Genomic DNA, 14,959 nt, shown 5'->3' with positions numbered 1-14,959 from the left:
CGTCCACGATTGCCATTGTGCAAATGGAGAAATATGTGACGATGTTACAGGTGAATGTGCCTCACAAAATTGTAAGCGAGGGTGGACAGGATCATCGTGTAATTTTCGTAAGTGATGATATAACCGAAAATACCGACAAGAGAAATTAATTGCAAAATTGCATGTACAGTTTTAAGTCAAATCCTCGAATCTGAACATTCTCGTAGGGTGAAATCGTTCTAAATTTCAGAGAAGATATTGTTGAGAAAGATCATGGTCTGTGACATAATGTCGAGAAGGTTTCTAAAATAATTAGAATTGGAATGTGCTTTGAGCAGCTATACATTACAACCATTAAGTAAGATATCCTCAAAAACTGTAAGGTTCAGTCTGGTAGAGAAACGACACTTCATTCACATGGGCACAGCGGGTAAGCTTTATATGTTTAAGCCCTTGTCAAAGATCAACAACCCTTTCCATTCGGTGCAGTTGTTGGAGGGGTAGTCGGTCTTCTCTGTGGTGTCGCTGTCATTGTGGGGGGCTTAGGATTTTTCTTCTACAGAAGAAGAACTCGGTAAGCCATTATTCACTATGATTATGTTTGGTCACATCTGAGTAGCATATGATATTTGGTCCTATATTTAAATAAAAACGACTTATATACGCTCGTACGATGACTATTCACTTGACAGAAATCCGCAAACAACAAAATCAAGTCAAACGTACGAAAACGCTGGGTTTGGTACACCAAAACTGAACGTTACTAACGCATCGAAGAACACTTATGCACAACTTTCAGAAGGTAAGTGAATATATATATATATTCTTCTTTCTTTCTATATAATTCTTTTTTCAATCCATCATTATGTTTAACTCATATATGACTTTACTGATCAAAACAAACAAGAAGCATATGATCTGTGTACAGATTAAACATATAAGCGATATTTTTGTGTTTTTTATCTGGGGAATGAGTGGCCACATAGCTATAAATAGAACAAAACACTTTTTATAGTGGGTAATATTTTTATATGTGCACAAATCGTATGTTTTTATCATTGAAGTAAAATGAGTCTTACATGATATTGCATTAAAAAATTAAAAAATAAACATTTTTAATCAACCTATATTGTGCGCCTTTAAATAGACAATCAAAACACAGAAAGGCGTATTTAGATTATCACTATCATAACCTCTTTAAGGAAACGTTTATTTCAAGATCTCACTTCCAGAAGATTTCCTTAAGACATGTTTACCTGGATCGAACACATTTACCACAGACTGTTTCATGGTTAAGTTAAACCAACTACACAAACTATATTTCAGTTGCACATACAACGGACGTAGATGAACATTACTATGATGAGCTTGAAGAATCAATACCTGGCATTCAGATTCACAATCTTTGGGATTACATCAGAGACAACAAGAAAAAAAGATGCCAACATTTTAATGACGAGTTCGGCGCAAGTCATCATAACGCGTTTTAACTGTTTTATATATATCTTCATGTAATTTGTTAAATTATGTTGTAATGTTTATATTATGATTACAATGAAAAATGACATGCATACGTAAATGTGTAAACTTAGAGAGACGGAAAGTGCTAAATATTTTAATGGTTAACGGATATAACTTATCGTTGTTTCCCATTATAAGAGGACCTACGTTGGATATCCGAATGTGTCAAAAACGTGTACACACGACTTTTTTCTGTCAAGGAAAATAGTGTGTATCTTTATGAATAACACATCTTTTATTCCGGCCCATAGAATCTTCCAACTGGACTGGTTCATCAACACAATGTGGCTGAAAGAGAAGTATACAAAGGGAAGAACAGATACAAGGAGTTGTACGCATGTAAGTCTAGATACGTATGTTCAAAGCCTTTATTTAGTTTATACTAATTTCGTTTAGCTTGAATGGAACAAAAAATGACAGCTAAAAGAATCACGTTCTCGTCCGATTCCAGAACAGAAATTATTTTGCACCATGTTGAGAGGCCATGATAAGGAAGTAGGTGGTGATCAAACCCTAAAACTCTTGGTGCGAGGCGGAAATCAATACCACTCCCACTTTCTAAAACATTTATTAATTATTTTTTAAACGAAGGAAACTATTTTGTTCATCGAATCAGAACAAACAGAAATTTTGAACGTACATCAATCGGCATGTTCAGCATAAATAAATATGTCATTTGAGCATACATAAATGGGCACCTTGAGCGTACATAAATCGGCACGTTCAGCATATATAAATATGTCAAATAAACATACATTGGCACCTTGAGCATACATAAATGGCCAAATTGAGCGTCCATAAATATGTTATTTGAGCATCAAAAGAGTGCACCTTGAGCATACATAAATGGTCAAACTGAGCGTACTTTAGAGGACACCTGGAGCATACATCAATGGGCATTCAAACATACATAAATATACCATTTGAACATACATAAATATGCCATTTGAATGTATATAAATGGTCAACTTTAACACACAAAAATATGACATTTGAGCATATATAAATGGACACGAACATGAATATGAATATAACATGTGTGCGTAAATAAGTGGGATATTGAACATACCCAATTATGCCATTTAAGCGTACATAACTGGGCACGTTAACCATACATTCATACATTTGACATTTGAGAGACAATGGATGAGCACGATATCCATAAATAGATATGACATTTGAACATACATGAATATGGCATTTGGGCGTACATAAATCAAAAGCTAGTATAATTATTACTAAGCATGATGACATTAAAAGATACACGTTTAAAACGTAGAGCACGGTTTAATATAATGATAATAACACATAGAATCCGTACGAGCCATCTGCAGTCTTTTACATTAATACTATAATTACGTTTCGGAAAATCTGTATTATATCGCTTAAATGAACAACTATATACTCTTCGGAATTACTTTTTAATAGCCGACATCCTGGACACATATGCACATTTTCCCATTGATTTCGTTATTGCCCTGTCCTAACCCTAACCATAACCCATGCATTTTATCCTTATGTTTAGATGACCACTCCCGCGTACCGATACAGAAGGAAAAAGATGAAGACTGCGACTACATTAATGCGAGCTACATTGACGTAAACTTATTTAATAATCGTGAAACAATTAGACAAGTAAAATGTTATTTGTTGTTGTACACATGTGATTAATGTCAGATAACATAATAATTGATAACAAAAATTAGATAGAAAGTCCTTCCAGAGGCTAGTACAATCTAATACAGTAACTAAATAAGTTGTTTTTCTCCCATGGCAGGGTTACGGTAAATATCGGAAGTTCATCGCTTCTCAAGGTAATACATGCAGACCTTTTCTAAGATTTTATCAATTGACATCCATAAAAGTCTACATTAAAAAAAGATATTTTATTTTATTTTGTCAGAAAATGCTATATTTATCTCAATATTTTGTCAGAAAATGCTATATATATCTCAAAACTATTTATATGATTTCATATAACATTGTTTTTTTGATACAGTTTACGTTTGCAATATACGACTATTAAGACTATTAAACAAGACATGTATTAATACTTTGGTTATGCAAACGTCTTTTCTCTTATACTTTGGTTAAGGTCCAACCAAAAACATGATCGACGATTTCTGGCGAATGGTCTGGCAAGAAAATGTTGACAAGATTGTAATGCTTACTAACCTGATTGAAATAACGACGGTAATATCAACTTGATTAACACTCTTATAAGTTGATACATGATTATGTTTCTTGATTTATTATCATTTCTTTTTAATTTGGCTTTTCTATAAATTTGCCTTACGGCTTTACTAACTATAACACCTCCAGATTAGCATTTGCTAAAGAATGTACTACATGTAGTTTATAATATATCAATATCAATATTCGAACCGCGAACAACACCAATAGGTATTACAATAAATTTATGAAAGTTCCAATTGGTATCATCATGTCAATTATGTTTTACATAAATAGAACTGGAAGTATCTATACCATTTTATACAGGTAGTATCTATACCATCTAAACAGGTAACACAATGCGCGTCATTCTGTTTGCAATCACAGCAACTAAAATTTGACTTTGACGTCATAATTCCAGCTAATTTACCATAATATAGATTACTGCTTGCCGGGGTTCCCTTATACTAATTGTAACCTTATAGCAACGCCGCAAATAAATATGTTTTGCTGATTTCTTACATTTTTATCAGGTAAAGTGCCTTCAATACTGGCCAGAAATGGACCAAACATGCTCATTCGGTGGAATCGACATATCCGTCACTGGTGTTGAAGAGTTAAGCGATTATGAAATAAGAACATTAATTGCTAAAAAGGTTTGTTCTTATATTTTAAGTATTTACTATTTACTTTGCCATTACATGCTTTTTACTAAGAACGATCTTCATTTTTTTTAAAACGTTTCATGGTTTCAGTGACATGACATGAAAGTACTGATATCTTTTTTAGGCCAAAAGTGAATCAAGGCGAATTCAACAGTATCATTTCAAAGCCTGGCCAGACAATGATGTCCCTGACAATGGATGGTGCCTTGTTGAGTTTTTGAATACTGTCGAAACACACACTACAAATGGACCAATCATAGTACACTGCAGGTAAAAATGAACCAATCATAGCACGCTGCAGGTTAAAATGGACCAATCATAGTACGCTGCAGGTAAAAATGGACCAATCATAGTACGCTGCAGGTAAAAATGGACTAATTATAGTACGCTGCCGGTAAACATGCGCCAATCATAGTACACTGCAGGTAAATTGCATCAATCATTGTACACAGCAGGTTAACATGCACCAATCATAGTACACTGCAGAAAACATGCTCCAATCATAGTACCCTGCAGGTAAATTGCACCAATGCACCAGTCATAGTACACTGCAGGTAAATTGCACCATAGTATAATGCAGGTAAATTGCACCAATCATAGTACAATGCAGGTAAATTGCCCAGTCATAGTACACTGCAAGTAAACATGCACCAGTCATAGTACACTGCAGGTAAATTGCCCAATCATAGTACACTGCAGGTAAATTGCACCAGTCATAGTACACTGCAGGTAAACATGCACAAGTCATAGTACACTGCAGGTAAAAAATCCAATAATTCATGTTATTGAAGTGTGCATTTATTATTGGTTCTTGAATGCAATTATAATAGTAAGACCTTGAACTTACAATCAAAATTGGTCCTCTGCCATAAAGTGTGTAATTGTTTTATAGTGCCGGTGCACGTTTATTGCACTTGACAACCTGGTAGATCAGGCAAGGACTGAAAAATGTGTTCGACCATTGCAAGTGGTTGAATACCTAATATGCCAACGAGTCAACATGGTTCAGACAAAGGTAGCCGTTAAATCATGCTAGATAATGCCAATATATATTAATGTATGTATTTGTGTTCAAACCTACAACATGTAATTATATCGCCATTTTGGCGCGGTATTTTAGTAGAGAGGCGCTAACTCTAGAACACTCAAAAATGTCCTGAAAGCTCGAGTAATCCGATATGTACGGAACTTTGAATTCTGATCTCAGCCATGTATCCTTGTATGTAACTCCATGCCATGTAAACGTTTCATGATTTCCAATCAGGATCAGTATGTATACTTGCACAGAGCGCTTGCCGAAGCTCTGCTGATGGGCACTGATCACGTCTGGCATAGACAGTTTGAAGAGGTCCATTCCTTCATGATTGCAACAGAACCGGGAGAGAAACAAACGAGGATGGTTAAACAGTTTCAGGTCAGATGATGTTACTACCAAGTAAACAACGACTGCTAGATAATGTCCATTTTATGAGATAGTAAAGAACTTGTTAAAATATATTGCTATTATTGGTTTGTTTCTAGTTTTGGGCGTTTACTGCGCTTCAATAAAAATATTGTAAGAATATTTATTGTATGGATTCTGCAGATGTACTTGAGCAATAGGTAAGGTGAAGGACTGAAATATATAATTGAAACAGGGCCCAGTACTGTATTTCTTTATTGTTGTTACTTATATCGTTGTTTATGTTTCATACACTGATTACAGTTGATTAAACACAGTTTAACAAATGAAGCCCAGCAGGTGCAGAATAGACCAGAATATGGAAACATGGAAACAATTCTTTCAGAATGTATGAGATTTGAATAGGGCTTCGTGTTTAGTATGTGTATTGTGTACCCTGATATAGTTTTAGATATTTTTAAAAACGGTTGTGAATCGCTGTATTATGATCAATAGCCATTTTTCCTTAATTGTAGTCGACACATATCGCCTGAAATTAAAGAAACGAGGTTCAAAATTAACACAACAACTCGACGCAATCCTGATCAATTATCACTCATACGGTAAAAAAAGCTTTTTTTCTACACCGTTCTTTCAAATTAAACACGATGAACCATTTTTTGCGATGTTTATTCATCCTTTTCGGTAAATTAAAACATTTGTATAAATTGTGGTAAATCTTATTTGGGAGTAAGAGTGCACCTTAAATGAACTGGTTATGTGCTATACAAGTGTGCACATTTTTTCAAGCAATTTAAATAGCGCAAAACATAAACATGTACATTCGAATGCAAATTATGACCACAAGGTCTTATTTATCAATGTAGTTGAATACTAAACTTCTGCCAAAACATTGAAAGCATAATTGATATAAAAACGCTTACCTCTCGACTAGTGTGCTTGATTCGTGTATTGCTGTTATCGGATGTGTTGCTATTGTAAATGTGAATGCTTCAGGGCTTTTGCGGAAATAACACGTTCTTGATTTGTAAATCACCATGTGAAGAGCAGCTGGAAGAGTTTTGGTCTCTTGTTGAGGAGCAGCACGTGATCACCGTCATTATGCTTACCTCTACTTGAAGTCGACTAAAAAAGAAACACTCCCGCCAATGCAAAACATGTTGGACTGCCTCAATGCTGTGAGAAAGAAGCAGCCGCACCTAGCCGAAAACAGACCTGATTTGATTCACTGCGAGTAGGTACCCTGAATAAGGGGGTTCAATACGAATTTCAATTCACTGCAATGTAAGGTATATAATCTTATTTGACTCTCTTTCTAAATATTGGCCATACTGGGGTAAAGGCAAGGATACTCTATCATCAATATACAAAAATGCCGTTGTGGTTTCTTTTGCAAATTACTCCTGGAAGTTCACTGTTTCAAATAGTTTTGTGAATTAAGCCCTTTCTAATTTCCAATTCAAACGTTACTGCATTCATGTCCGCCACTAAGTTTCAACGACGTCGTTTCTGAAATGACGTTACATTTGCTTACATTTTGGCGCTCTTTCTGAAAAACTACTAAATACTGAAATAGTGCAATTTTATATCCTTTTTATGCATATAATAATAAGAAAAATGTTAGTTTCATTAATAATGAATTTAACCTCGTTCACTCGTTTAAGGCTTCTAAATTCAAGAAATACATATTTTGGTGCTCTCTCGTTGAAATATATTACGATCTCAAAGCAAATCTGCAATAAAGATCTAACACTATAACAAGCAATATTATCCTTTATATAACAAGGACGAGCCATGAGCGAAGCGGACTTATCGCAGTACTTCTAAATGAGCTCCATCGCATGGAAAAGACACGAGGTCAGATAAACATCGTAGAGACTGCGAAGACAATGAAACAGAGAAACAGGGACATCATACCCAATACTGTGCGTTATATATGTTCATTTCATACTTTCGCAATATTTTAAGAGCACGCATTATAAATGTTTTGTAACTGTCTTCAAATTTCAAATGTTTGTTTTGTTCTTTATAACCACTCCATATTCGCATGTTATATGATACCGGGACTTCGGAATATACCAGAACATAATAAAGCTTGTTAGAGGTCGTCTGCTATTTTTATATGGGAGTTCGAATTCCTAAAACATACCTCTTGAATGTATGTAGCTTTAGGTTCGCACAACCCATTAATGCCCTTCGTGGCCCACTTTGATACCCTGCGCTCTAAACGATGTAGGCATAACTATCGTGTCATTTCTCAATAATACTGTTCCTCAGCTCATTGTCACACATCTTAGTGTCCATAACTCTTCCTTGTTTATTTCATGATATTTTAATTGATTTATTTCGAACCATTTCTCAATTTCGGTCAGTTCAATAGCTTTCAGTGTTGCCTTATTATTTACCGATGTTATTTATTATTTTACTCAACTCATGCCATAGCATTTGGGTCATCTCTTCCAGTGATAATGTCTTGGCAAGTAATCAAATGAATTGTCGTTCCTTGCTGATATACTAAGTGCATTTTGTATGGTTGATGTCTTACTCCCAGAAGCTCAATTCTTAGAGGCGATCGTTTTTTCTTCCAATGTTCTCTAGCGGCTTTTCTTGCATTGACCACACCTTCACCTTTTTGGATACGAATAAATAAAGCTCCCACCTTCTGTCTGTCACCACCGCCACTTATTTGTCTCTGGGTCATAATACTCCATCACCCTGTCACCCAAAACAGCCTGCTTTAGCTTCTCGAATAAAGCTGTTTATTGTACACATGCACTTGATTATGGTGTTTCTTTGCTTGTTAATCTTCGTAGACGTTCTGTAATTGACGCATAGTCCTTTATGAAACGTGATCATTGTTTTGTCATTCCGAGAACACTTTCAAATTCCGCCATATTGGTTGGTTGTTCCATTTTCCGTATAGCTTCCACTTTTAACGGATCTACAGAGATCACTGACCCATTGAAAACAACACCAACGAATATAATCTCTGATTTGTCGAACTCGCATTTTTATTTATTAAGTGCCACACCTATGAGATGAAATGCATTTAATACTTTGTCTAGTGCAATGTCATGCTCTTTTTTGTTTTGTAAATACGAGTCTGAATCGTCTGAAACATTTTTGTTCCTGGAATTCGTTCTAATATTGAATTTATTGGGGTTGTATTAAATACTTCACTTATGCAACAGTCAATTGTAACCACGGCCCCCAGGTCCGGGAATAGCGGGGACTTTGACTTTCGGTCCAGCCAACCCCGGGTAAAATACCCGTTCTACGGGGACAAACTGATGGTAAAATCCCCGCCAAATGCCCCCGCACACCACGGACCCTAGGTAAGCCCCATTCCCCGCTATATTTTGCGCGAAGACAAAACCACCGCATTCACCCGGCACTTCGGGGCCAATAACGTAAAAAGGTAAAAACACGGCCCATTTATTTCCCCGGCTATCCCCGGTATACCCCCGGACCTTGGGGGCCCAGGTTACAATTGACTGGTGCATCACGGAGTTTGTTCCAAAGTTCAAACATCTGAATAGACCTATGTGCGTCAAAAAAGTTAGTATTGGTCGTGTTTCTTCACTAGCTGATGTATCAGACCTTTAAAACCATTTGATTGATTGGTTCATTTAATTTATCAATGATTGTCATCGGGTGTCGTTCCCTTTCAGTCATGTTTGTTTGATAAGCGCATATCAACGCAAAATCTGACGGCCCCATTTCTTTCGGGGGTGTCACGATTGAAGACACACATGGCATTGTGTCATACTTTATTTCCTGCATTATGTCATTATTGAGCATAGTTTCGAGGTAAAACCTATGTACAACTACATGTACTATAATTTCGTATTTTTCCGCTGTCTGTCACTTCACAACAGCTTTTACTTTAAAGTTTGAACCCACTCCGTATAGAAATAATTTAGGTAAATGTTTCGTTTGCAGTGTTGGTGTTACGAGGAATGCGTATGTGTTGTCATCGATAATAGTTACACTCGCACCTATATCTTTTGTCACTTTCACTGCTTTATTGTTAATTGAGATTAGTGTTTTCGGAGTCTTTTTGTTATTTACACTGTTAACTCTAACTTGTAAGTTGTACTCTCTTCCCAATCGGACTGTAGTTTAACATACCTTATTATTATTTTTCTTCTGACAGCGGCTCCTACTTTAGTGATTTGGTTTTTGCATCGATTATAAGTTTTGCCCTTCGCGTGACAGGTCTGCTTGTTTTGGTATTCAAAACCACATGTTCCGCAGGTATTGGCATTCTGTTGAGCGCGATCACGTGGTTTCATTGATAAACCTCGACCTCTCTGCATGCTCTACGTTACATAATGTTGTCTTCCGCGCTCTTGTTTTGTCCACATATATAAACACAGTCACGTGGTCGTTGTGAAACAGAATTCACTGTGTCATAATTTTCCATAGCGGCGGCCTGTCGGTCGGATTGCTCCAACATTCGCCCAATTGTTGATATGTCCCTTTAATGCTTTAACCATTACCCGCAGTAGACGTCTTAATTGGTTCAATTTGCAGTTATGAATAACTTGTTGTAAAAAATGTCTACATTTGTAAATTCACAATGTGTCCGGAGTTTGTCACGTATTTATCCAATGAATGTTCATCATTTTGATTTCCTGACCATAATTTTCTATTTAAACATTCTTCTTTTTTTTATTTTTTTTTTATTTATTTATTTATTTATTTGGCAGGGGATAATATTTGAGTATTTTTCTTGTTGTCTCGAACGTCGCATTCGTTTCCCTCTTTTTCACGTCGTTTATGTCATAAACTTTCTCAATGCCATAGTGAAGCGACAACGCACGTCTTTGGTCGCCATCTATCACTTTCATTCCTATAAATAGATTTTTTAACCGCCCTAGCCATTACCCCCAACGTGTGCAAGCATTTGACTTGTCCGGCAAATTATTCACTTTATTTTCACTGTTGGACGTCTTTATCCGGCGGTTAAAAAAATAATTTTCATTAATCCAAATATTACAGCATTAAGTAACAGTATCCTCGTCGCCAGTTGGCATATTCGAGGATTAGATATTCTTAGAAACAACAGATGATCATGCACTGGCTTTATTCACTATCTGGTATGATCTGGTAGTCCCGGTATCATATTGCATGCGTATAAGTAACGAATGGCTGTAGAGAACACACCAATGAGAATGATATTTGTGTTAGGGACCTTGCAACACAATTGTTTAACTTTTTACCTTTTTCTTATTTTCTAAACTTATTTAAATTTAACTGTGTCAGTATTTGATGTGTGCATCATCAACATATAATAAAAAGTAGACTTCGATGATTCCTGCCACTTGCCACCTTCCAAAATCTTTTTAACAGTGACTTGTTTCTCATTTCAGGTCCAATATAAGTTCATTTACGATTCAGCTTTGGAACATGTCAAGAACTCATCTGAATATGAGAACATCAAAAGTGCTTGAATATGACCATGATCCTGGTACTGTGGTGGGGTGTGCTTAAATAATAATTTAGGCTGTATAAGCAGTGAAAGTGCATAACAAGACAGCCCATTTTTAATTGTTTAGCTTTGAAACGAGTGTGTGCTGTTGTTGTTGTTTTTTATCATTAATCAGGTTTTATTCTATTGCAAAGTGTTTCATGATTTTAAAAATAGTATTATGCAAATCCAAATGCTGGAAATAAGACATAAAGCATAAATGTTTTTTGTGTGTAATCGTGACGTATTGTATTTTTGTTTATTTGTGCGTTTGATTGCTAGCATAGAAATATGTTTGGTGATCATTTAGTGGAGTCAAGGAAACCGTAAACGTGTCTTGTTTATAGACACGCAAATGTGTAATACGTGTATATGTGTTATACTCATAATGTATATTGCATATAGTTTGTAGCTAACTACACATGCAACATAGCATCATATATAGGTGTACGTTATTTGGTATACCATAAATATACCACTCATAAAAGGTCCTGAAATAAATTTGCTTCAGGTGCACTTCTAGTACTATCGAAACTAAAGAACTCTGCGAAGTAAATTATATCTTGTAGCGTTCACTCGTCTTTAGAATTTCAAAAACATTTGTTAATACATTACACTAGAGATACTTGACTGTTGTATTAAAATGTGAGTATTAATAAAAAAAACTTTGTTATTGTTACTGACTACCTGAATACTCGTAAATGTTCGTGGTAACTGCAAATAATTCAACGGTTTTCCATCGAAATCCCATCGAAATCCCAAAGCATGCTGTGTTTCATGATGTCAATATTCATGATTATAACAAGCTGCTAATACTTATGTAGGTCAGAGACCACTAAATTAATTGTGTATACATTCTTAAGTACATTGACCAATTTGCAAAATGACACTGATTTATAGTGTTTCATGCCACAACCAAACGCCTTACATGGGAATAAAATTTTACCACTGAATACTAAACAACGTTAGAAAAAAACTTATGTAATAAAATAAAATTGCTTGAACGTAACCACTATGTATTCGATAAAGTTATCAGGTGTAGGAGTGCAAACAAACGGTGAAAATATAAACAATAAACGCACATCAAGAAGTTCAAGCATGTTCATCAAGTTGTTTTTAAATATCAAACCGATCAGCTTTATAACCTATATAGATAGAAAACAACAAATTGTATATGAACATGCTATGATTCACTGCTAAAACAGGAAAGAAAATAGGCATGTTACCGACTTACGCGCGTATTCTCGAGTCGGATTTTTTCTATCCGTACCGGAAACACATGATATATACCTATATTGTTCAGCATTTTTCAAGTTAAAATTGGTCCTTTGTCTTAATTTGAGCAGCAAAATAAATTGTAAATTGTTGGAGAAAACTATAAGGATAAGACGTACGCGTGTATTCCACCCAACAGGTTTTCTACATCAGCATACAATTGTATAAAAACGATTTTATTTATGATTTGGTCAAAGTTGTCCGAAAAACGCCATCATAACGTTTTAGATAAGTATTTAGCAATCAACTCATAAAAATATACATCGTGACCAAAAGATAAAATTAAACAACAAAGATGCATACAACTGCAGCCAATTGTATCGATGTAGGATAAGCTGTTCTCGTGTTTTCTTTTGGCCAACATGTATACTCAAGCGATTCAATAAGTTATGTTTGCGGAGAACTTTGAACCAAACCAAAAAGATCCCCGGTTTAATCAAATTGGCTGATGGTTACTGGAAGTGATGTTTGAACTAATTTTCGTGGAAGGTAAGACATCATTTAAGGGTAAAATCAACGAGTAAAACGCTAGCGTGTAGTATACACATTGTTTTCGGAATTGATTGTTTTTGGTTTAATACGGTCCTGCTTTGTTTTCCTTTCTATCATTGAGACCAAGCTGGTTAACCTGGCTGGTTTTCATAAGATATTTCTTGTTAACTTTGAAATTATTGTTGGTCCAACTACGCAAGAATCATGTTGATGAAGTCACGTATGTGCACCGATTTCATGAATATTTTGTGAGTAGAAAGACCAGTGTAGGATTGATTGTTGCCCACTCTAGACACGATTCCCGACGCGTTTATCGGAAGAAATTGAAAAAAAATCATAGACCTAACTACTGGCGATTATCCCATGACAAGAATGTCAATAACAGCGTTATATTAACGACTATTAATATGTTTCGATATTGGCCCCGATATGTCATACGGCGTTTTAATAAATCACGACGAGACAAAAAAGGTACGACTACTGTGCGATAATTACCATGGAGTTAGCCGTAATAGAGCCGTTTTAGGCCGTAACACGGGTGTAATATATCGTTAGTCAGTAACAAGGGCGTAATATATAGTGACGTGATTGCAGTTGTTAATATTCGTTGACATTCGTACTCCCGTGGTAAAACAAAAGGGGGTCGTTGTCGTCATCATTCCTTTTTTCTGGTTAAGTCCAAAATGCACAAAATATTGGGGAAACCTACCAACTCCCAGACGGTTTTTGCAAATTCTGAACTGATGTTCATACCCTACTAGAATGCCGTGGTAAATCCATATAACGTCATGTTATAATTGAAACACTTAAAGGGACTGTACACCAGATTGGCACACAAAATGTTTTTTGTAACTAATCTCAGGACAATTATTTAATAAAATGTTTTACTCTTTGATAATCATGATAATTGTAGAAATATACCAAAATGTAAAAAACATCGATTCGGAGACCGGGTTCGAACCGGTGTCGCCAAAATTGTAGTACAACGTTGAATCCACTGTACTACGAAGGCTTACTCTAAGCAGTTGGAATATTTAAGCTATATACCCAACTTGGTAATATGACGTGATAACATTGACTTGCCAATCACGCATAAGGAATGATTTCTACTACCTTGTTTTAATGGGAAAATACGAAAACACAGCGAAAAATAACTTAATTGTAAACTATGAGGTAGTTCAGTTAGTAAGTTTTAATGCATTGTACACATCGATACATCGTCAGTTTTCGACCATTTTTTGCTTTTTCATCATACGGAATACAGCCCCTATATGAATTGGAAATAGATGTTTATTTCAAACATGTTCAACCCCTTGATGAGCGTCTTAACCATCATCATGTTGTAAGTGTTATAGCATAGTGTTGATTATGCATTGCAATCGGATTTGAATAATTGTTTTGTAAAACGTTCACATTCCAACGTGCCAACACGAATCCGTTCAATGGTATGCTGAGTCCTTATACCACAAATGTTGTATGTATCTGACCTATACAACTGTTTTTATGTTATTTATTTTTTAATGAATATATTATCGAAGCAAATACATATGATTGATGTTTGTACATAAATGAAAAAGCACCGAAACATGAACGTTTATAATATTTGTCGTTTAAAAATCAACAAATTGATGACATTTAGATTATAAGAATTAACTAGGTTACTTATTTGTATTTGAATATTGTCACATTAATATTTCAATTGTGCACTGAATGGATGTGAATATGATTTGATAGCTGAATACACATCTATTTTCAAATTCGGGTCTATGACGTAAGCTTCAACTGCCTCCAGAAAACGGTACCCTTAACTGTCAATCATAGTAACTTTACTCATGCGCTGAGGCAAGAGCGATCTATGAGAAATAGACGACTTTACCCAATCATGTAAAATAAGCGTTTATATTCACCGTCTGATATGGAGCTATAGTAAGTTGGGTTAATCCTCGATTGGCATAAGCCCACAAATATGTGCGAACTCAA

The 14,959-nt window shown here is 35.4% G+C and overlaps 1 protein-coding gene and 1 long non-coding RNA gene across 2 annotated transcripts; both read left to right on the top strand.

The window, feature by feature from the left end:
* The first annotated feature begins 1,784 nt into the window (after nt 1-1,784).
* On the top strand, nt 1,785-5,352 carry LOC128227741 (tyrosine-protein phosphatase 9-like). The gene is made up of 7 exons (XM_052938549.1): nt 1,785-1,839; nt 3,026-3,099; nt 3,278-3,314; nt 3,596-3,693; nt 4,206-4,328; nt 4,462-4,607; nt 5,230-5,352. The coding sequence occupies exons 4-7, from the start codon at nt 3,610-3,612 to the stop codon at nt 5,264-5,266; spliced, it is 390 nt and encodes a 129-aa protein (XP_052794509.1). The 5' UTR covers nt 1,785-1,839; nt 3,026-3,099; nt 3,278-3,314; nt 3,596-3,609; the 3' UTR covers nt 5,267-5,352.
* A 263-nt stretch (nt 5,353-5,615) lies between these two features.
* Nucleotides 5,616-11,692, top strand: LOC128227742 (uncharacterized). Its single transcript, XR_008259849.1, has 5 exons — nt 5,616-5,751; nt 6,255-6,341; nt 6,736-6,973; nt 7,526-7,664; nt 11,115-11,692. It is a non-coding gene; the product is annotated as an uncharacterized LOC128227742 (long non-coding RNA).
* The last annotated feature ends 3,267 nt before the right edge of the window (nt 11,693-14,959 follow it).

This window comes from Mya arenaria, chromosome 3 (genome assembly GCF_026914265.1).
Source record: "Mya arenaria isolate MELC-2E11 chromosome 3, ASM2691426v1".
Lineage (NCBI taxonomy): Eukaryota > Metazoa > Mollusca > Bivalvia > Myida > Myidae > Mya > Mya arenaria.
Note: the sequence above shows the minus strand (reverse complement) of the source record. Positions and strands in the feature narration are given on the sequence as shown.